The sequence below is a fragment of the Phaseolus vulgaris genome, chromosome 2 (assembly GCF_051622355.1).
Source record: "Phaseolus vulgaris cultivar YP4 chromosome 2, ASM5162235v1, whole genome shotgun sequence".
In the NCBI taxonomy this organism is placed as follows: domain Eukaryota; kingdom Viridiplantae; phylum Streptophyta; class Magnoliopsida; order Fabales; family Fabaceae; genus Phaseolus; species Phaseolus vulgaris.
Window position 1 is genome coordinate 6,199,397 of NC_143499.1, and position 23,450 is coordinate 6,222,846.

Below are 23,450 nucleotides of genomic sequence, written 5' to 3' on the forward strand. Positions count from 1 at the left end.
AGCAAAATTTTGTTGGGATGGAGGAAATTTTGTCAGATCCATGCACTTTGTGAAGATCGCAAATTGATCTTTGATAGTGGAATAACCTCAATTCATATGATGGTGTTGTTAGTGCTGTGAAAATTTAAGATGGTATTCATTTGAATTTAATTTTCCAAGGACAATGTTCAGATTATAGAGATTCCATTACTATTATAGAGTTATGTAATTTGCAAATTGTTGTAATGTCCCCTGGAGAAAATTAATTGTTTACTTTATTTTAGTTATCAAGTTTTGTTTAGATACATGATCAAATTTTGTAATTTCATATTAAATATTATTATGGAATATTATTTTGTATAATAATGTGTTTGCATAAATAAGTTAAACTTCATAAAAAGTTATTCTTCAATTTAATGTATTTAATTATATTTAATGTATTTAATTTTATTATTCGCATTAATTTATTCTTCCAAAAAACTTTACCGTTTAGATTATTCGCATTATATTATTCTTCAAAATTCAAAATTCAAATTCAAATTCAAAACTTTAATGTATTTAATATTCAAAATTTACAATTCCAAGATCATTAATTACCTTTCTGACTCATATCTTCTTTTTTCTGACTTATTCTGCTGCACACTTATTTTCAATTCCAAAACTATTTTTATTATTATTAATCTTAAAATATTTTCCAATTTTACAATTCCAAGATCATTAATTACCTTTCTGATTCATATCTTCTTTTTCTGACTTCTTCTGTTGCACACTTATTTCCAATTCCAAGATTATTATTATTAATTTTAAAATATTTAATTTTTCATATTTTCAAATTTTACAATTCCAAGATCATTAGTTACTTTTCTGATTCATATCTTCTTTTTCTGACTTCTTCTTCTAGCACACTTATTTCCAATTCCAAGATTATTATTATTATTATTATTAATCTTCAAATATTTAATTTTTCAGATTTTCAAATTTTAAAACTTCACCAACATTAGTTACCTTTCTGACAATACTTTCATTATGTTTTCTTACTATTTCTGGTCCTATTATTTATTTTCTACTTAAATAAAAATATAAAATTTATAAGTTTTTCAACATCCTAAATAAATATAAATTCACTCAATTTTAATGTCATTCTTAAATAAAAATCGAAAATCAATAAAGTTACTAGATTATTCAAAATTCTAAATAAATACATATCTCAAATAAATAAAACATTTATAAGTTTTCAAAATCCTCAATAATAAAAAAATATTAAATTATTTTATTTCCAACTTAAATAAAAAACTAAAATAAAGGAAATTTATAGGTTTTTCAAAATCAAATAAATATAAGTCCAAAAATATTTAATGTCATTCTTAAATAAAAATTCAAAATAATACAATTCCTAAATCATTTAATCTCATTCTTAAATAAAAACTGAAAATCAATAAAATTTCTAAATTATTTAATGTCATTCTTAAATGAAAATCTAAATTAATTAAATTTTTATGTTTTTCAAATTTCTAAATGAATACAAATCCTAAATAATAAATAACATTTATAAAGTTTTTAAAATCCTAAATAAATACAAAATCTAAATGATTTAATATTTTAAATAAATAATTTATTAAAATAAATTAAATTCCTAAATTATTCAAAATCCTAAATGAAAATAAAAAATGTCATACTTAATTTAATGGAAATAAAAAAGATCCTAAATTATTTAAAATTATAAACAAATACAAATCTTAAATTAATAAATGTAGTACTTAAATAAAAATTTGCAATAAATAAAATACATAATTTGAAAATTAGAAATAAGTACACATTCTAATTATTAAATGTCATACTTAAATAAATATTTATAATAAATAAAATTCTTAAATTATTTAAAAATATAAATAAATACAAATCCTAAATTATTGAATGTCATACTTGGATAAAAATTTATAATAATAATATTTTTAATTAATTTAAGAATTTTAAACACATAAAAATCCTAAAATATTTAATGTCCTACTTAAATAAATATATATTTTTAATTATTCTAAATATTAAAATAATAATAATAATTATAAATTATTTAATCCCTATTTAAATGAAAATTTGAAATAAATAAAATTTCTAAAATATCCAAAATCATAACTTTTTTTTATCTTATACATAAATAAAACTTCAAAAGTTTTTTAAAATCCTAAATAAGTATAAAATCATAAATTATTTTATTCCCTACTTAAATAAAAATTTAAATTGTTCAAAATCTTAAATAAATAAATATCTAAAGATTTGTAATATCATTCTAAGATAAAATCAAAAAATAATTAAAATTTATAAATTAATCAAAATTCTAAATAAATTCATATCCTAAATTATTTATCTTCATTCTTAGATAGAAATCTAAAATTAATAAATTTTTATGTTTTCTAAAATCCTAAAGAAATATAAACCCTAAATTATTTTATCTCCTAAATAATAATCTCAAAGAAATAAAATTTCTAAAATTACTTATTTGGATATACCTATGTTTATTTCTTATATATTAATGTTTCCATTGTATTATAGGATTAGTCCTTTTTTACATATAACTGTTTATCGTTATTAACTTTCTTAACAAATTTTGTCAGTTTGTTATACTTTAATTATTTATCTCTGTGTATTCTTTATGTTCATGTATTGTATATATTATTTTAGTCTGTTTATTTTATTTATTTATTTGCATATGCTAATGATTATTTCTTATATATTTCTATTTTTTTTTATTTTTTCATTTACATTTATATATATATATATATAAAATAAATACAAATACTAAATAAGTGAATGTGATACTTAAATAAAAATTTACAACATATAAAATTTCTAAATTATTTAAAATTTTAAATAAATAAAATTCTAAAATTATTCAAAATATTAATAAATAATATTTCTAAATTATTTAATAACCTACTTAAATAAAAAATTTAAATAAATAAAATTTCTAAAATATCCAGAATCTGGATATACAATATTTTTCTGGAAGAAACTCATTTTTTATTACTTTTACTATAACTGTACTTGGTATAATATAATGAATTAATTTTTTAATTAGAATAATTATTCTGAGAGATTTTTGCATATTAACGTAACATGAAGTTGGTGAACAGTACTTCATTTTCTTCGTAAATATCTTATGGGAACATAATATTAGATAATTATTTATATAATGTAAATTTGTTCAAATTATTTTTTTTCTATTGTAATGTATACGTTATAGCAAAAACTTATTCATTACTTTTTATTTATAATTAATTTGTCGACTACTAATCTATGTAGCATAGACACTAACACGGGAACACAGATACACAAATCTATATATTATATAATTATGAATTATATAAATTGACAATAAAGATTTATGTGCACAAGTATTAATTTATATGACAAAATGTAACTTCATAATTTAATATGATTTTCACCTACAATATGTTTCCGGAAGAAACACACATTTTTTATTACTTTTACTATAACTGTATTTGGTATAATATAATGAATTCATTTTTTAATTGCAATAATTATTCTGAGAGATTTTTGCATATTAACTTAGCATGAAGTTGGTGAACAGTATGTCATTTTCTTCGTAAATATCTTATGGGAACATAATATTAGATAATTATTTATATAATGTAAATTTGTTCAAATTATTTTGTTCTATTGTAATGTATTTGTTATGGCAAAAATTTATTCATTCCTTTTTATTTATAATTAATTTGTGGACTACTAACCTATGTAGCATAGACACTGACACGGGGACACAGGGACACGGGAATACAGATCTATATATTATATATTTATGAATTATATAAATTGACAATAAATATTTATGTGCACAAGTATTAATTTATATGACAAAATGTGACTTCATAATTTAATATGATTTTTGCCTAGAATATGTTTATGGAAGAAACACACATTTTTTATTACTTTTACTATAACTGTACTTGGTATAATATATTGAATTAATTTTTTAATTGCAGCAATTATTGTAAGAGATTTTTGCATATTAACTTAGCATGAACTTTGTGAACAGTACTTCATTTTCTTCGTAAATATCTTATGGGAACATAATATAAATTTGTTCATTTTTTTTATTGTAATGTATTTGTTATGGCAAAAATTTATTCATTTCTTTTTCTTTGTAATTAATTTGTGGACTACTAATCTATGTAGCATAGACGGTGACACGGGGACACAGATGTATATATTATATAATTATGAATTATATAAATTGACAAAAAAGATTTATGTGCACAAGTATTAATTTATATGACAAAATGTAACTTCATAATTTAACATGATTTTTGCCTACACTATGTTTCTAGAAGAAACACACATTTTTTTATTACTTTTACTATAACTGTACTTGGTATAATATAATTAATTAATTTTTTAATTCCAATAATTATTCTGAGATATTTTTGCATATTAACGTAACATGAAGTTGGTGAACAGTACTTTATTTTCTTCGTAAATATCTTATGTGAACATAATATTAGATAATTATTTATATAATGTAAATTTGTTCAAATTATTTTGTTTTCTTGTTATGTATTTGTTATGACAAAAATTTATTCATTTCATTTTATTTATAATTAATTTGTGGACTACTAATCTATGTAGCATAGGCACTGACACGGGGACACAGGGACACGGGGACACAAATCTATATATTATATAATTATGAATTATATAAATTGACAATAAAGATTTATGTGCACAAGTATTAATTTATATGACAAAATGTGACTTCATAATTTAATATGATTTTCGCCTACGATATGTTTATGGAAGAAACACACATTTTTTATTACTTTTAGTATAAATGTACTTGTTATAATATAATGAATTGATTTTTTAATTGCAATAATTATTCTGAGAGATTTTTGCATATTAACTTAACTTGAAGTTGGTGAACAGTATTTCATTTTCTTCGTAAATATCTTATGGGAACATAATATTAGATAATTATTTATATAATGTAAATTTGTTCAAATTATTTTTTTCTATTGTAATGTGTTTGTTATGGCAAACATTTATTCATTCCTTTTTATTTATAATTAATTTGTGGACTACTAATCTATGTAGCATAGACACTTACATGGGGACACGGGGACACAGGGACACGGATCTATATATTATATATTTATGAATTATATAAATTGACAATAAATATTTATGTGCACAAATATTAATTTATATGACAAAATGTGACTTCAAAATGTGACTTCATTTACTTAATTTTACAATTTTCGTACGTAAAAGAATAATATTTTTTTAATTATAATATTAATATTTATATATAATAAAATGTTTTAAAATTTCTCGTGCGTTGCTTGAGTAAAATTAGGACAAGAAACAATCCTAAAGTTATTTATTTGGTTAATATAAAATTGATTTATTTAAAAATGCTCTGTATTATATTCTACTTCATTTCTATTTACTTATTATTTTGATATTGTTGTAGGATCTTCTTGCTAATTTTTCACAATATATTCGACAAGGGAGATTCAATAAGGTTACTCTGCATGGTCTACTAATGGATGTGGAATGCAAGGTCTTGAAAGGGAAGTCTCATTCTAGACGGATTAAACTTGGCAGAGGGTGGAAGAATTTCTGTAGTCTTCATTTTTGTTGTGAAGGAGACAAGATTATTTGGATGTGATACGAGAAATCCTTCTTCTCATATTAGAGTTTTGTTACTTACTTCTATTTACAGTTTAAGCTATCCTGCATAATTTCTTTTATTATTCTCATAGGATAATAGTTACCAGTGATTAAGAAAGCTCAAACATATTTATTTTTCTGCTTGGACTTTTTTGGAAACCTAACAGTTAGGTACTCTTTATGTTTATATTATATTCACTATATGTTTCTGTTTAGTAATATTCATACTCTATTTGTTCATGCATTTCTTGCAATGTGAATACATAAATTATTACAATTTTGTTTCATTATCTGGTATATTTATAATAGGTTGAAATTATTACATATGCTTAACGCTATAACAATTGCTAGTATATTAAAGTCATAAAAATCTTTGATCATATTTTTTATTTTATATATTTTGTGTTAATATTAGAGAATGCTTATATTCATTTTATTCTTTGTATATTGTCTATTATTAATTAGTCATTGAAGTATTAATGGTTGATGTTTTTATCTAGAAACGTGATGATGTGTATATGTTTATTATTGTTGTATGGTTTTTAAGATCTTTAGTTATTTATATAATAGTATTTCATTGTATTTATATTTCATCATGTTTTATTTGTACTATATTACATTTTAATTTAATTTATATCATAAAAGGTGACTTCATAATTTAATATGATTTTGCCTACAATTTGTTTATGGAAGAAAGACACATTTAGTGATAGTTTTTTGTAATAATTGTACTTGGTATAATCTACGGAATTCTATTTTTTAATTGCAATAATTTTTTGGAGAGTTTTTTTTTTTGCAGATTAAATTACAGCATGAAGATAGCATGAGGTTGGTGAAGAGGATTTCATTTTCACCATAAATACGTAATGGATAAATAGTATTAGATAATTGTTTATATAATAATGTATTTGTTCAAATTATTGTATTGTGTTGATATTGTATTGTAATGTATTTATTATGGCAAAAATATATTCATGAATTTTTAATTATTTATGTTATGTTATATTAAATTCATTAATATACTTAAAAAGTATGTAAACTTATTCTATTGCAATATATTTAATTTTATTTCATTACCTTAATAATTTATATATATCTAAATATATTTATTAATTTTAATATTAATATTTAAATATAAAATATTAAAAAAATTACCGTGCGTTGCACGGGTAAACGTGCTAGTAAACTACATTTACAATATTAATTAACTATTTCTATAAATCACTTCTTAAGATAATATCATATTAATTTTGAGTTTATAATAACTAGAGTTTATGTTAGATCTATTGGATTGTTATCGAATCAATCATAAATATTTAGTTATATACATGATTTGACGTAAAGAAGGTGTGTTAGAGATCATATATCAATTAGATATAAGACTGATTCATGGGAACAAATCTCATATTCCAAAACAAATCTTACAAATTGAGTTAAACATAAAATCAAATTATTAAGAATACATGTGTTAGTTTTTTTATGAGTACTCGTGTAGAAATGAATGTATTTCACTGTTTTTCCCTCAAATATTGTAGGCATGATGGCATTTTTTTGAATTTGAATCTGACACGCATCTTAGTATAATATTGTGTTGTAAGTATATATAGGTTTTGAAAATTGTTGATGAGTGAGGTGAAGATGGAGTAGGTAAGATGTAACTTTCAGTTATTTGGGTTGAAGATGTAACAGTGGTACGTGGTTGAAGACATTGTCACATGAATGTGTATTTGTGTGCCTAACTTGCACGATATAACCTCTCTAATAACATCACACATTCTTGTTCTACCATTTGGCTCAACACCAGCCTGTGATCACTCACCTTTCACACTGGCCCATTGAAAGCGAGTGCCTGCTGTTGCCACCAAAACACTTCATTCAAAGTGACCTCTGCATATACTTTTGCTTTATCAAAGGCAAAATGAAAAGACGCATAGTTAATGTACCTTATAATATAACACACACAAAAAAAAGGGTTCAAGAATCTTTTTACCTTGTAGTCATGTTTGGATAAGATCGATGGAGAGTAACACTACACACTGCAAAATTAATATATAGTACAGTTTAGGTAAGATTTATTAAGATTCCTTCACATATACAATTACTCAATTCTGCTAATTTTTAATAATTAATGTTATTTATAAATGAAAAATCAATAGCAACGAAATGTAAAAATTAAGAAAAAAATATATAAATAAAATTCCAATGGTCAAAAAAGAAAAGAAAATATTATTTATACAGTTACGGACACACTGCTATGTTATAACTCCAAAGCATTTATGGGAAAATGTTACACATATTTTTCATATGATTAATTAATAGTGTTATAATGAGGAGGTTGAGTGATTGGCACACTGCATTTGACTGTCACAGAAACCCAAGTTTATTGGTAACATGGATATCACGTGTAAGCAATGGAAATTGGACAGTTCTAGTAGTATAATCATAGAGTATCTCTCTCTCTCTGCTATTCTAGAGACATGCAAAATGGAACTACACTTTCTGCATGGTCGCTTTTGTTTCTGCTTACGTTAGATCCGTGTGCAGAGTCCATGGTTTTAAAGACTATTACTCAGATGAATGACAGCAACAGGTGGAAGCAAACCAGAACAAGCGTTGTTTATTTTTTACTGTGCTTAAAATCATAAAAAAAGCTGTTTTCATTCAAATGTATAAAAAATGTTGTTAGTATTTGATTGTACAGTCGGAGACACTTGGGGTTTAGTTATTTATGTTTGCATTCGAAATCCTTATCAGTGGTACTTCAGTGATTCGAGTCTTATCCCAATCGAATATCCATAGCTCAAAACTTCAAATTGTTGGGATTTGCATGGCCTCCTAACCAATGCATATGCCAAAATACCAAACATGCGTTGTAACCTTGAAACCTAATAAAAACTTAATGGTGTTTGGCCAAAGACGTACAAGGAATTAGAGAACATAACCTTGTGATTTTGCCCCTCTCGTGATCATGAACTTGTGTATAGAGAGAGAAATTAAGAATATATATGACAACAACGACCTCCACCGTCATTGACTAGTTATAGTCTTGCACTGTATACACTCATTTCATTCCAATATCCAACAACCGAAAGTACTTACGTTGCGCGTTAATTAAATCCACGTTGTAAAACGACACATCACTTATCTATCTATATCTATATCATGTAATGTATTCTTCACCTTTAATTCTAACTCTATCGTCTAAATTATCAATAATTTTTCCGTTATCGACAACAGTGTCTCTCCACGAACAATACCCGCTTCTCCAGGATTATGTCTTCCTAACATTTACACCAAACCTGGTTTTTTGAAAGCTGTAGTGAATTCTCACTCGCACCTGAATCTGTGGTGGTTCAGAGCTCAAGGAGGTATCTTACTCTCTTCATTCTCCGTGTTATCTGAAAATAGAAATTGGTTTATGAAGTTATATATCTTTGTTTCGATTGTGAGGTTAATTGGGTTAAGTTCGTGTTTTGTTGTTTTAGATTATCGAAGGTTTTACAGAAGAAAAGAAACATGGAAGGTGGTTTTTTTCCACCTTGGAAAAATGGATCGTGGCTGGAGTTAGCTTCGGAGGATGTGCAGGAGAGTGAGCAATTCAAACTGGTGTCATCCTTGCCGCCGTTGGCTGAGCCACCGACACCGCGTGAACCCATGGAGTTCTTGTCCAGGTCATGGAGTCTCTCTGCCTCGGAAATCTCAAAGGCTCTCTCAGAGAAACAAAAGCAAGCTTTTCTCGATACGAGCGCCGACACATTGCAAGAACCTATTTCCGCATCTCAATTAGCAGTAAGTCAAACAGTTTCAACAAAATACTAATCAAATTTGATTGAACTCGAAGATAAGATAACATTATTTTATATGCTATGTATCGTGGAATGTATATATGATATGAATCAAGTGCTACAAAGTTTGTTTCAATTTACCTAGCTTGAGTTTTGATAATACAGCTATTTTGTTATTCTATCCAATTCAATCAAATTTCTGTCCTTATCTGATTCAATCAAAATTAGTGTTCATAAATGTACAAAATAAAATGGTATTGCGAATTTGTGGAAGTTGTTGTAAGTGTTTTTGGTTGTGCTGGCAGGGAGGGAGAATAATAGTTTCTGGAAATTGTCGAAGGATGGGTGCGATTGGGAAGTGGTTACATCAGAAGCAGTATGGGAGCACGAACGTTACCGTTAAGAAGAAAGATCGGGCGCGTGCGGAGAACGCGCGTGTGCATTCGGCGCTGTCCATTGCGGGGTTGGCCTCCGCGGTGGCTGCGGTGGCCGCAACAGAGGACCCTCGCGGTGGCTGTCGTTCTAAATTGGACGTTGCTCTCGCTTCCGCCACGCAACTCTTGGCGTCATATTGCGTTGAGATGGCGGAGTTGGCCGGCGCGGATCGGGAGCGCGTGGCGGCCACCGTCAGGTCCGCTGTTGATATTCAGACCCCTGGTGATCTAATGACTTTCACGGCAGCAGCTGCAACAGGTAATTAATTATTACTAACTGTTCTATCTCTATGCTTGCAAAATGTTTGTCGAATTGTGAGGTACAGTGTGAAACATGCAACAGTATATTGAAATATTGATGATTTGTTTGGTACATTATGTGTATGCATATCAGCTTTGCGAGGAGAAGCAGCTCTTACAGCTAGATTGCCAAAAGAAGCAAAGAAGAATGCTTCAATAAGTCCGTATGATAAAGTGATAGCGGAACCGCATTGGCTTCGTGCGTTTGACGGTCAGATGTTGGAACGTCATCCACCATGTCTGGGGGATTTGTTGCAGCTCACAGAAAAAGGTAATTCTTGGCTCATAGCATAGGAATTTTTTACTGTATGAGAAACTTGTTTCTCAGATTATGAACATTGGCAAATTTGGATTCTAGAACAACTAAAATCTTAGCTTAGTCCTCACATTAATAAAAGACAAGCATTCCTTTGTCAATTTTTTAAATTGAAGTAGTCTCAAGAATTGAATTCCTGACACAGGCCTAGTTTAATTGTGTTACTTATGGTTGTGATTATTTCCATGTTTGATAAATGTACTTTTCTTCAGGCACTTTACGATGGAGACATGTCCATGTTTATATCAAGAAATGCCAGGTACAGTATTAAACGCTGACCTACAAACATATTTTTATCTTGGGGGCGGCAACTTCTTTCTTATAGATTATAGACAACAATCTGATTAAGAATCTTGTTTTCAGGTCAAAATTAAGATCAAAAGTAAGCACGTTGGAGGAGCCTTCTCCAAAAAGAATAAATGTAAGCCCTTCTAACATCAAAACCTCTTAACAACCACGCACCTATCCTTATCCTTTTGCAGTTGTTTATTTCAACTATAATAAGAACAACATGCTGCAAATATTTCTTATGTTCTGTTCTGTTATTTTGGCTCAATTGCTGATTCCGAGTAACATATATGCTGTAGCAGGTGTGGTGTATGGAGTGTGTGATAAAGATAATGCATGGCCATATAGAAAAGAAAGGGAAGCATCGGAAGAGCTATATTTTGGGCTCAAAACTGCACAAGGTCTTCTAGAATTTAAGTGCCAGAACAAACTCCATAAGCAAAAATGGGTTGATGGGATAGATATGTTACTTCGTAGGGTCAACACTGTTGAAGCAACAGAGCATTCTCTAGAATATTTAAGTATTAGTAGCAGTACATGATTTGTTTGAATTGTATATTCCTGTAGGATCTAGAAGAGTGAACAAAACAAATTTTGTCAAAAAAAAGGCTACCTCTACAAGCCTACATTACAGAAGCAAAGAAACACTACTGTTTATGTGCAGGGGTTGCTTGTGACCATTCATGTTAATAGCAATGCCAAATCAATAAGTGTTAAAACCCGTTTCAGATATAAAAAACTACTACCTCTCACATCAACCTTTCTTTTATTTAAATTATTTAATTAAATAGCTTATTTTATTTTTACTTTTTCCTTACAAATATTTCCTTCTTTTATTTGAAATATTGTTTAAATAAAAAGAGAGTAAAAGAATATTTTTTTAACCTTTAAAATGATACTTAAATAATTTATTTTTCAAAAATATAATAATTAAAAAAAAAGAGTAAAAGAGATCCTATATCCACACCATTCTATATACTATAAATGTAAAATAATTTATTTATCATTGTTGTATGATCATATAATGGATTTCAACGAAAAGAATCATAATGGTTTATGTTAATACAGATTTATTATGGTTAGATTAGAACGCAAATGCTTTGGAGCAGCACCAATTAAATACTAAATGGAGTAGTCTCTATTGAATATTGTTTTTTAATAAACCAAAGACTTTATTAAATGACAAGTGAGGGGACAAAATACACTTCACAGAAAATGAAAGTTACAGGTATGCTTCTTCTTGCAAAAAAAAAAAGCATTTAATCTGTAAAAAATAGATATTTTCTCAATTTTACAATCTAAAATTTATTTTTTCAATAAGTATATTTTAAATTATAGAATTTGAAAGGTATAATCAGATTTAGAAGTATCTTTTGGATTCCATAATATAAAATAATTTTTTAAGAATATATTTTGGATTGTAAAATTTAGAAAATATTTCCAAAATACCTTCCAAATTTTATATTTCAAAATATAATTTTAAAGAAAAAATACATTTTATACTAAATATATTTTTCGAATTATACTATAATGAATGTAAAACTAGTCTCACAGTGAAGAATAGAAGAACAGATGGAACAGTGTGGGATTCTTTTTTATTTTCGGGTAAGAAAGATTATTTGTAGACGCTGTTTTTATAGTAATTCTCTTCCAATTTCTATAAAAATATTTAAAATATTCTTATGTCTGTTTAAAATTTTACACTAATAACACATGCTTATTTTTTTAAAACCTTCTTTTTATTTAATGATAACTTTATTTTTTTTAAACCTTCTTTTTTATTTAATGATAACATGTTCTAATGCACGTCACAACCACCAATAATCGGAGTCACGAATTACTTTAACAGATTTCACTATTTATTAAAAAAAATTATGGATTATTGTTAATCAAGAAAAGTACAGTGTGCTAAATTTGTTACCTTTTATAACAATTATTATTTTCTAAAACTCTTCCATGTATAACAATTATTTTTACTTTTTTAGTTGATTCATTCCAATTTTTTTTTATATATTTTAAGACAAAAATGAAATTTTATGATGTTGGATTGGTCTTTGAGTAGAAAATGGAACTTACTAATTTGGTTACATCAGAATCATGAAATTCTGTTACAATAAAAAAAAATATATTCACTACTGCTGATGGTTCGAATAAATAAAAATATAAAAAAATTGACAATAATACTTTTATATAAGTTTCATTTAACTTTTTCTTTTTAATTTGTATCAATTATCAAAATCTCCGAATTTACTTATCAAAAGCTTATTGAGAGATTTATCTTATAGTCATGACTTTAGCTTTCCACGTAGATAATTGTATGGATTTATAAGGATTACAAGTATAATTGGTTTGTCCTCAAAATACAACAGTTTTATTTTCTTCATATGGCAGTATTCGAAGCTCACAATAAGATCTGATAGCACTTGACAGACATTGTTTTTCAAGATTCTCTGATTTCTGCACAAAGCTCTGCAAGTCATCTTTATGGGAAACTCTTTCAACCTGCAATGCACATTGAACCAAATCATCACAGAAAACACACAATTTTTTTGAATCTCTTCAATAAGTAAATGGCTATAAAAGTGAATGTCCTTATCTTAGAATTAGACAACACCTAAATTCCATTCACATATGTAAGGAATCAAATTTTGCATGAGATAAAAACTGAACTGCTTTGAGATTTAGCTAGTATAGTATCAAGAACAAATCATAAAGGAGACTCATAATTTGCAAGAGTCAAGAACTACTGGCACATAGCATACATCACACCAATGTGAACTAATAATTGCTTCATTCCATCTTATGGCTATGATGATTCCTAGTAATGGCATGTATACAAGAGATTAGTAAGTACTAAAAATTTGTGTTCACCATTTGTTCAATAATAGGTCCAGCATCAAGTCCTTCTTCAGTCACAAGGTAACTTGTTGCACCGATTAATTTCACACCTGCATCAACGGCCTGCCAAAACAATCAATCATATTAAACACTTACACATTTGATTATGAAGGTATGATGAACATATAGTCTAACCAATGAAATGTTACCTGTTTAGATGGATTGCTACCCTTAAATGATGGTAACAGGCCATGGTGGATGTTAATTATATCCTTTCCATAACTCCTTAAAAAAGTGTTGGATAGTATCTACAATAATAAATCAATAAAAAAATGTTCATCTTCAACTTAATACTCAACATCAATTCAACCAAAAAGTAACATAACATATGCTATAGCTGCTGATAATCATAACTAAAACACGTGTTTTTCCGTCTTTAGGAACGGATAAGTGCTCTGAGAAAAAGACTTCTAATTTCAAGAGTTTAAAACCAAATACAACAATCAGTAATCAAGTTATTTACCCGAATATACCTCGCAAGTACTAAAAAATCAGTGTTCTGAACCAGCTCCAAGATCTCCTCTTCCCTTTTATTCTTTGTTGTTGCTCCTAAATAATGATAAGGAACACCGTGCATTTCAAGAAAACGAATCACCTCACTTTCAGGAACTCTATAATGGTTACTGTTGAATGCATCAAGTAAACAATTAACTTGAAGGAAGACAGTAATTCAGAATAAACCAAATAATTAGATAGGCACAAATCAATTTAGCTACATAGTTCTGAAATTCCACCTAATTACACAAGTAATATCCACTGAGAGTCTTCCATCCTGCCATCCATGCAACAAATCAATCAAACAGTGGTCCTGCAACAATATAAAGAAACCTTTATTTTAGCACACATTGCATTACATAAATATATCTACATTAAAAGATGTTTCTTTCTCATAAACATCAATGCATACCTGCTTTGATGCGAGAATAGCAATCTTATATTTAGGATCCAGAGCTGGCACTCTTATAACAGATCTCATGGCATTGAATGTTTTAGAGATCCTTAAGAAATCCTCCTCCATTTGCATTCGTGGCCACAGAACAGGATCAAAAACAAAAACACTGCAAAGGTTGAACACTGTAAATAAATTTGTTTGTGTGTGCAAAACACTACATGCATATATAAAAGATTATACTGAGAGTACTTTCTAGAGTAGAAGACTTGTTTATTTTGAGGTACAAAAACATCAGCAGAGAGAATGTTGCCACCCCTAGTGGCAATGCAATCAGATATCTTGGCTACAATTCCAACGGTATCCTATCAGAAAACAACAACATTAGAAAAAAATTGTAAAAGGAGACTCGTAATATGCATTGCATGGGGCAATAGTATAACACAGAAGGTAGAAATATTAGAAACATAGGGAGAATGTGGCTTACAGGGCATTGAAACACGTGGATTCCATGAGTGAGGAAGGAATTGGAAGACGATGGGTTTAAGGGGTCAATGGATATATTAAAGGAACTGAAATTATTATAACTGTAACTGTTCCTGTTGCCCAATCTGAAAACTTTGAGGTTGTTCCAAGTAGAACACAGTTTTCGGACGATGCCCATTTCATTTGGCTATCCAAAAAATTAAGGTATTTGGTGGGTTTGTGTTAGCTTTACCAAGAACAATGGGAAAAGATATACGTGGTCTAGAACAATGGAAAACGACTTCAATAGCCTGCATAAACGTGGTCTCAAACAATTGAAATTTATTTTCCTAAATACAAACTATACATACGTTTGTGGTCTAAAACAATGGAGACACAACCACTTCATTTCTTTCTATTTATTTATTTATTTATTTATTATTATTATTATTATTATTATTTGTAGTGTTTTTTAGAAAATCAGTTTTCTCTTTGACAACCTGTTTCAGTATACCTGATCCATAGTATGAAGAAATAGTATTTTTTTCACTTCATGCAAAAACCTACAATTTTAGACAAAGAATTAAAATTGTAGAGTGGTGGAGGTTGTCAATATTCTGTTAATTATTTAATAAAGTTCCGGTTAAGAATTCGATTTTAAAAATTAAGAAAAAAATGTGAAAAAAATACGTAATTACTATTAGAGGATAAAAATAACACAAATGAAAAATAGTAAAATAAGTTTTTTTGTAATTTCAAAAGCATCTTTGTGTAATGTTTGTTGGTACACTGAAATAAAACACCCTCAAGATTAGCATTAATTCAAAAGTAACATAATATCTCTCACCCAAAAAATATATTTATTAAATGTTGAATACAAAAAAACTTGAAGGCGCCAATTTTAATGTAGGTCAATATTTAAAGTACCAAAAACTTATTTAACTTAATAAAAAATATAGAACTAAAATATAATTAAAACTTAAGATTAATTAAGTGTTGGAACTTTCAAAACTTATTATTTTTATTACAACATAGAAGTTTGTCATTGTTATGATCTAAGCCAAATTTTTAATTGAATCATTTAATCATAAACTCAATCCGATTTAGAAATGAAATAAGTTAGACAAAATCGAATAACTTTTGACTTTATAATACAACATATCAAATTTACCATTATTTATAGTTCAATTTTATGATAAAAAATATAAATATGCATTAAGCTATATTATATATATAATTAAAAATGCTATAAATACATATTATCTTATACAAAATATTATTTATTAAGTAAAATTTATCATTTATACAAAATAGTTAAAAAAAACTTATAATTTAAGAAAATATTGAGTGGCCTATAATATATATAACTATTTTATGAGATTGTCCAAAAAAAAATTATCAGAAAAAAAATTAAAACATACGAACCATTTCAAGAATGTTCCTATCATTTTATAGTATAAAAGTTAGACAGGGGATTAGTGCACCTTGTATACCACAATTAGCTCTTATAAAATCTTAAGCATGTCAAATGATTTATACACTATTTTTAAGTACGAAAAATTTATTAAATGTTCCTTTGCATTAATGTATGACTATGCTTTTAGTTGTGTTACGGTAAGTATCTCTACATATCCACCAATCCAATCCATTCTTAAAAATGCATTTGTTGTTATACTTCTATAACTCGTCAATTATTACAAAAAGAGTGTTGTTGCTTTCTGCACCATGACTTTTTCTCCTTACACCCGCTACAAATTGAAATATCAAAACTGTCCGTGTAAATTTTTTTGACCGGTGCCATGTAGTGTGTGATTCTAGCGATTATGCTCCATGCTCCTATGTAAAATTACGTTCATCTGCTCCTTCTTTATAATTGCAAGGGTAGTTTTGTTCTTTCACCAAAATTGGGAGTGTAGGATGAATTTATTTTGGTTTAGAAAGTAATAGCCCAAAAATAGATATAAATGGATCTGTAAGCCCAAAGAAATGGACTTAGCAGCCGGACCCAAAATTGGAGAAGCAAGCAAAACCCTGGCTTTTGCTTCCTGCAGTATATATTTTGGAACCTGCATTATACAAATTTTTTAAATCTCCAAAATACCTTTGCAATTTTGATTTGAAAAAGAGTATTGCATAGCTTGATTTTGCCAGTGTTGGTTGATTTTAGTAGAGGTGAAGATAAGGTGGGAAAAAAAATTGACTTATGCTGATGGAGTATTTGGCAATGAGATAAGCTGATAAAAAAAAAAGGTGATGATGCATTGGAGATTGTGGTTGTTGTTGGAATGTATGATTGAAGTAGGAATAAGTGATTAAATATGAGTTTGATTAATTTGTTTTTGTAATCTAAACAATAACTTAATTTATTTTTATTAGAAAAACTTCACGTTTCAAGGTTATTTGCCTGATTTCACAACATACATATGAATTTATTTTCCAAAACCACAACAAAATTTCTCTATTTATTTTTCAAATACAATAACAATTCTCATTTCTTTATTTATTTTCAACTGCAATAACAATTTTTTCAACTGCAATAACAATTTTTTCAACTACTCATGTATCATCAAATAAGACTCATGCAAGAACACACACGAGACAACTTTTCGCACTATGTTTAATGATATTTTGATCTATAGTTGGATCATATTACTCACTTACAACTTGATTTAGAATTGTTAGAAACACAATAATCTTTTGCTAAGTAGTCTAAGGTGCAGTTTTTCCATCTATTACTTAGGACATATCATTTCATCTAAGGAAGTTGCACCTAACTCAAATAAAGTTAATACTATCACAGATTCTCCTCAACCACGTTCACTCACGAAATTACACGAATTTCTTGATCTCACCAATTTCTATCACAAATTTGTGTGTCACTAAGCTACACTCGTTACTTCTCTCACCAACTTTTTACAATTTCCATAATTTCAATAGCCACCTACAACCCAACGATATTTATGAGCATAAAATTACACATAGTAAAAGTAGGCCCAATTCAATAAACAAGCCCACAAGATAAAGACATTCACCCCAATGGATGAAGGATTATATAAAATATTAGGAAAAATTGAAGGGAGTTTCTTCTTACACCTTTACGCTTTTTCTTACACCCCCACTATGTTATGCAAAGACAAAATTATCCTTACTATTTTCTAAAAACCCTAAAACACACTACATACACTATTTCTTCTTCTTTCTTATGCACACCACAAACCTACATTTCTTTGTCTTTCTCTGCACACAACGGTTTCATCTGATCGCACAAGAATCGGGAGGCGCATTTTGCTTGATTGTGGTTCAGTGGTGTCTCCAACGACTTGGTGGTGGTTCAATGGTATCTCTTCATTTCCTCCCTATTGTTTTTTTTTTCGGAATCGTGATTCCGCAACATAGTCTTGGATTGAGTGATCCAAAAATTTCCTAGAAGAGTGTATCCAAAAGTAATCCGGATTGAAATGCATTCCAGATCCACCAATTCGTAAGTCACAAAAATGCATTATGGATCCACCAAAACACCCCTCGTCTAGAAAAAATAAAGCTTTAATTACGGAATGACAAATCCGTAGATCATATTTTCACTTTCTAATTGATCCATTCGTAGCACAATCCTGGAAACCTAAAAACACCATAACTACCCAATCTCTTAAAAAGAACTCAAGTCTTACCTCTAAAAACTATCCAACACTTCGGCAACGCAACCCACTCCAACACTTTCCTTCGCCTAGCTAAAATGAATGAAGAAGAAGAACGGTGACAAAGTAACTCATCCACGATATCCTTTTCAAATAAAAGACCAAGGCTAGTTTGGGTATTTTAAAAGATTTTGGGGTGCAGGAAGAAACTCTCAAAACTGAAATATTGTGTATTGGGTCACAGGTTGGGCCCAAAATCCATGACCTATTTAGGTCATGCTCTCACATGAATAATATAAGGAGGTTTTTACCCTAGTGCTATCTGCTGTAGCCTCCTTAATATTCTCTATTCAAATATAAAGATTAAATAGACGTGGATTATCTGGACATTTAGAATTTAGGAGAAAGATTACTCATCGTGGATGGTAGTTATGTTTCAGAAAATAGCAACGTTTTAGATTGTAGAGGTAATAAAGGCACTGGTTAGTTTGACTGGGTCAAAAAACCACTAGACTTCCAACAAGGCATGCTTTGAATTTAAAATTTACAAAATTATTACAAGCAGTGGTACAGTTTAAATAGCAAAAGCCAAGACAAGATGCTGAAGACAGCAAACGTTGAACAAAGAGGAAGCTTGAAGGAACAAAGAAGAACAATAAGTGATGTTTTTAAGGATAGGTTTCAGAGGCTGGGACAGCGGCATAGGAACCAATGAAGACATCTCCATAGATTAACCCAGCCAAACCTCCTCCAATCAATGGACCAACCCAGTAGATCCAGTTATCAGCAAAGTTTCCACTAACCACAGCTGGGCCGAAAGAGCGAGCTGGGTTCATCGAACCACCACTGAATGGACCAGCAGCTAGGATGTTAGCACCCACAATGAACCCAATAGCAATGGGTGCAATGGTACCCAATGACCCCTTCTTAGGGTCTGCAGCAGTTGCATACACTGTGTAAACCAACCCAAAAGTGATAATAATCTCACACACAACACCTTGGAAAGCGTTTACACCATAAGCTGGTCCATGCGTTGGAATGCTCTGTGACAGTAACCAAAACAGTATCATAAGTTGTTCGGTTATTGTCCACAACAAAACCATAGTTTTTGAAAAATTACCTTTGCTGTAACCAAGTTGAGGAGGAGACATGCAAGGATAGAACCCAACAATTGGGCAATCCAGTACAAGAAACCAGTTAGGAGGGTGATGTTGCCTCCCACAGCCAATCCAAACGTGACTGCTGGGTTCAAATGACCACCTGAGATGTTGGCTGCAACAGACACACCTACAAACAGTGCGAATGCATGGGCCACTGCCACTGCCACCAGCCCCGTTGGATCCAATGCAGCATCTTTTGTGAGCTCGTCTACGTAAAACAAAAACAACCAACCACTTCATTATTCCTTCTCTGTTCCCTTTTTTAATGCATGCATACTTTCACAAACATTCTTTTATAGTACTCATATTACTATTATTTAATTTCATTCCATTTATTTCAATGCTTTAATTAAATATAACTTAATACGTAATTAGCCATCTTCATATTATTAAGATTAAGAGGTACTTTAATTCAAATTAATATAAATAATATAATATTTTGTCACTTGCACTATATCACATGTATTACGTACTCTCCAATTAAATAAAACTAAGTTTTGTCCTTGTTCATATTTCACAGTCTAGACTTTATTGAGCTTAACTTAATCTTAAAATCTTGCTTAAGAGTTAAAAAAAATCTATTATTTATAAACGATTTAATTTCTACTGAATGGTACAAGATCTCTAACAAGGTTACTGTACATGTGGATTTTTTCACAATCATATTACAATTTCCATGAATGGAACAAGATTTTAATAAACATTTATGATAAAAGAATTTTTTTTATAAGTTAATTTATATATATATATATATATATATATATATATATAAATTAATCTTTTAAGGGTTAAATACATTTTTCATTCTTATAATAACCAAACCATTGAAATACTTAAAGTAGATTCAAATTGGTATTTTGTATGTATAATTAGTTTAATTTGAGATTTCAGTTTATAAATTTATTGAAATTTAATGTCAATTATAATTACTTCCAATGAATTTCGGGTTTTGAAAGTGAAAAATCAACTCAAACTAATTCTATATACTCAATCTTTTTTATATAGTATTTTGATAATTTTCATATTATATAGTATTTCTATAGTCTAAAGTTTATATCTAAGAAAAAAAAAGTTATTCTCTTTTAAAGCCTTATATGAAGAGATTTGTACATACATACACAAATGTTTTTTTTTTTAATTTTCATTCATCAAGGTGTGTCGAAGAGACCGTTTTATGAGAAGTATGAAATTGTTGTTGTTGTTTGAATGTTAGCTGGGTAGGTTTTTTAACAGAAAAACAAAGACACTGTAATCAGTGACGATTGAGCACTTACTGTAAGCAATGGCTGATCCAACGCCAGCGAAGACGAAAATGAGAGTGGCATGAAGCTCTGAGAAATAGGCCTTGAGAGAGGCAACGCTAAAAGAGTCATCAAAGGTACCAAGAGTTATCTTCACCATTTTTGGCACGTCACTTAACTTCAAAACCAAACACCTATGTTTGTATTAACTATGCTACCTTGCCTCATAAATCTTTTCTGCTTAGGTTTATATAACAAGAATTCACATAATTATAATACACATGATTACGAAGGGACAGCCATTGTTGGTTGTCATGCCACCGACCATGGTCCACCTCAGTGGTTGGATAACTCTTCATTAATTCATAATCGACAACCTAACTAATCCCATACTCTCTTTTCTCCATTTTAAAACTCCTATGATTTCTGTTCATCTTTTTTTTAGTCATTAACTCAATACTAATCAATGACATTCAACAATAAACGAGGAGCTTTAAAAGAAAATTGGATGGATAAGCATCCTAAGGGAATATTATTACAGTAAACTCCACTTGCATTAAAAAAATATCATATGTTAGACGTCGTTTTCTTTGTAGCCAAATCAACTAAAGGTGGCTAAAATTAAATGCTAATGATAACAATGGTGCGAAGAACATGGTTAGAGAGTATTCTATTTTCCACAGTCTCAGCCGACTCATATATAATATTTGTGGCTCATAAAAACTTCTCCTACATTGACATATATGCTACGTTTTATTCATTGACTACTTGTTAATAATGCCAATGTTTCTTTTTCCTATGAATAAATCATGAAAACAACATTTATTCAGTTGCCAATTTGATATTGTTTTGCTTTGTATCAACTACATCTATCTTTCTCGACAATAATTTTATTTAGATCGGGTAAAATTTTGATAGAGATATAAAACTTTAAAGTAAACAAATTTTCAAATGTAGTGATTATAAGGATGCAATATTAGAAGGACTCTTCTAGCATATTATTTGTTTTTATGTTATACACTAAAAAATTATTAAATAAAAATTAATTTTAGAAGTTAAAATAGATTAAATTAGGTAATTAGATATTAGAAAAATTATTAATATTTAAAATAGTTTTATTATTAATAAATTTTAAAATTAATATTTAATTAACTATCAACGATTTTAGCTACCAACTACTTTAGATTCTAAAATTGTTACCTAAAAATTTATCAACTTTTCAAAAAATGATGGAAACAAAAATAGATATATTCACAATAAATAAAAGTAGCTGAATAGAAACTAAAATTGTTACCTACAACAAAATCATTGAATAATTGAATAGAAACCGAGACAAAAAAATAATTAGTTGCTATAGTGACTAAATTAGATATTATTTTAGAGACTACAAAAATTATAGGTTTCTAAATTAGTTTCTATTATTGATAAATAGTTTCTAAATTATTTAGAATCTAAATAATTGGTAGTTAAAACATTGGTAGCTAATTAGATACTAATTTAGAAATTAATCATCAATAATAGAAATTGTACCTGTATGGATATTGGGGGCTGAGCAATGTTGATCCATGTCGATACACGGTACTTGCTTCACTCTTGATTGTCCTGTTCTTCGAATCTCCTTTTCTCTTCGCGTGCCTCGGTCGGCCGGTGGGGGTACCTGCGATTGCACTCCGACGCTCAAGTCAGCGGTGATGCTCAAGTGAGAGTTCTCTGATCTTATGAAAAACGTACCTTTTTTCTCTTTCTGCTGCCCCTTTAGTAGGTTGACCTGGACTTTGGCCGTGTGGGCCAAACAACTGATGGTTGGAGACATGCTTCGTGGTCTCTGGGTCGTGCTTGATGTCCTTCTGAAATCCAGGGAGTGTTCTAGAGAACGTGTTTGACTTATTCAGCAGAAGTAACTGCTTGTTCCACGTGTAACCATGTTTTTTATTTAATTAATTCATTTAACGCAAACCTTTCGGTCGTTCAGTGCCGACCGGTACACTTGCCCCCCAGGCTCGAGGATGTGGATAGCCGAAGAGTCGTATGAGACGTGTGGGATTTCCGAGGTAGTGCTTGATAGCTGACATCATTAAATGCATGGCAGAGCCGCCGTTTGGGGGGTGCTGTCCCATCTTGATGGGTTCAACGGTGAGGATCTCGCGCCGTTTCGTATGCCGAATGTGCTTTAACCGTTGGATTGGGTTTGATCTAACGGTGTTGGACGTTCGCAAGGGCTCTCTACTCTCACTTCCCAGCCTATAAATAGCATCCCATTTATGAGTTTGAAGGTTTTCCAATCTCCTCTACCCTCTGAATCTTGCGCTGCTTGCTCCGAGTACCGAGTGCCGAGTCTATTGCCCGTGTTAAAATCGTCATCGAGTCTACAG

The 23,450-nt window shown here is 29.1% G+C and overlaps 3 protein-coding genes across 5 annotated transcripts; 1 reads left to right on the forward strand and 2 right to left on the reverse strand.

The window, feature by feature from the left end:
* The first annotated feature begins 8,609 nt into the window (after positions 1-8,609).
* LOC137810489 (VAN3-binding protein) lies at positions 8,610-11,453 on the forward strand. Of its 2 annotated transcripts, none has more exons than XM_068611761.2 (7): positions 8,610-9,035; positions 9,153-9,456; positions 9,758-10,145; positions 10,281-10,457; positions 10,715-10,761; positions 10,866-10,923; positions 11,090-11,453. In XM_068611761.2, the coding sequence occupies exons 2-7, from the start codon at positions 9,184-9,186 to the stop codon at positions 11,329-11,331; spliced, it is 1,185 nt and encodes a 394-aa protein (XP_068467862.1). In that variant the 5' UTR covers positions 8,610-9,035; positions 9,153-9,183; the 3' UTR covers positions 11,332-11,453. The 2 variants fall into 2 exon arrangements, with proteins under 2 accessions (XP_068467862.1, XP_068467863.1); XM_068611762.1 differs by having other exon boundaries at positions 8,697-9,035; positions 11,093-11,453.
* Positions 11,454-13,063: 1,610 nt separating this feature from the next.
* LOC137810484 (formyltetrahydrofolate deformylase 1, mitochondrial) lies at positions 13,064-15,358 on the reverse strand. 2 transcript variants are annotated; one of them, XR_016518401.1, is made up of 8 exons: positions 15,065-15,358; positions 14,830-14,942; positions 14,596-14,746; positions 14,423-14,496; positions 14,162-14,311; positions 13,838-13,936; positions 13,662-13,751; positions 13,064-13,292 (listed from the first exon to the last, which is right to left on the reverse strand). XR_016518401.1 is itself a non-coding variant. In XM_068611754.2 (8 exons), exons 1-8 carry the CDS (start codon positions 15,239-15,241, stop codon positions 13,146-13,148), a joined length of 1,011 nt encoding a protein of 336 aa, XP_068467855.1. In that variant the 5' UTR covers positions 15,242-15,358; the 3' UTR covers positions 13,064-13,145. The 2 variants fall into 2 exon arrangements, 1 of the variants encoding a protein (XP_068467855.1); XM_068611754.2 differs by having other exon boundaries at positions 14,152-14,311.
* Positions 15,359-19,191: 3,833 nt separating this feature from the next.
* LOC137810490 (putative aquaporin TIP2-2) lies at positions 19,192-21,584 on the reverse strand. The gene is made up of 3 exons (XM_068611763.1): positions 21,112-21,584; positions 19,798-20,045; positions 19,192-19,720 (listed from the first exon to the last, which is right to left on the reverse strand). Exons 1-3 carry the CDS (start codon positions 21,236-21,238, stop codon positions 19,346-19,348), a joined length of 750 nt encoding a protein of 249 aa, XP_068467864.1. The 5' UTR covers positions 21,239-21,584; the 3' UTR covers positions 19,192-19,345.
* Between the last annotated feature and the right edge of the window lie 1,866 nt (positions 21,585-23,450).

What these genes read in the sequence shown, in the direction of transcription:
- LOC137810489 (XM_068611761.2), top strand. Translation starts at nt 9,184, where the DNA reads ATGGAAGGTGGTTTTTTTCCACCTTGGAAAAATGGATCGTGGCTGGAG. An exon ending in TTTATATCAAGAAATGCCAG is followed by an intron (nt 10,762 to 10,865) that starts GTACAGTATTAA and finishes TCTTGTTTTCAG; the next exon opens with GTCAAAATTAAGATCAAAAG. An exon ending in CTTCTCCAAAAAGAATAAAT is followed by an intron (nt 10,924 to 11,089) that starts GTAAGCCCTTCT and finishes TATATGCTGTAG; the next exon opens with CAGGTGTGGTGTATGGAGTG.
- LOC137810484 (XM_068611754.2), bottom strand. Translation starts at nt 15,241, where the DNA reads ATGGGCATCGTCCGAAAACTGTGTTCTACTTGGAACAACCTCAAAGTT. An exon ending in TACTTGCGAGGTATATTCGG is followed by an intron (nt 13,937 to 14,151) that starts GTAAATAACTTG and finishes TTATTATTGTAG; the next exon opens with ATACTATCCAACACTTTTTT. An exon ending in GACCTATTATTGAACAAATG is followed by an intron (nt 13,293 to 13,661) that starts GTGAACACAAAT and finishes TGTGCATTGCAG; the next exon opens with GTTGAAAGAGTTTCCCATAA.
- LOC137810490 (XM_068611763.1), bottom strand. Translation starts at nt 21,238, where the DNA reads ATGGTGAAGATAACTCTTGGTACCTTTGATGACTCTTTTAGCGTTGCC. An exon ending in TGGATCAGCCATTGCTTACA is followed by an intron (nt 20,046 to 21,111) that starts GTAAGTGCTCAA and finishes TGTTTTACGTAG; the next exon opens with ACGAGCTCACAAAAGATGCT. An exon ending in TCAACTTGGTTACAGCAAAG is followed by an intron (nt 19,721 to 19,797) that starts GTAATTTTTCAA and finishes TTACTGTCACAG; the next exon opens with AGCATTCCAACGCATGGACC.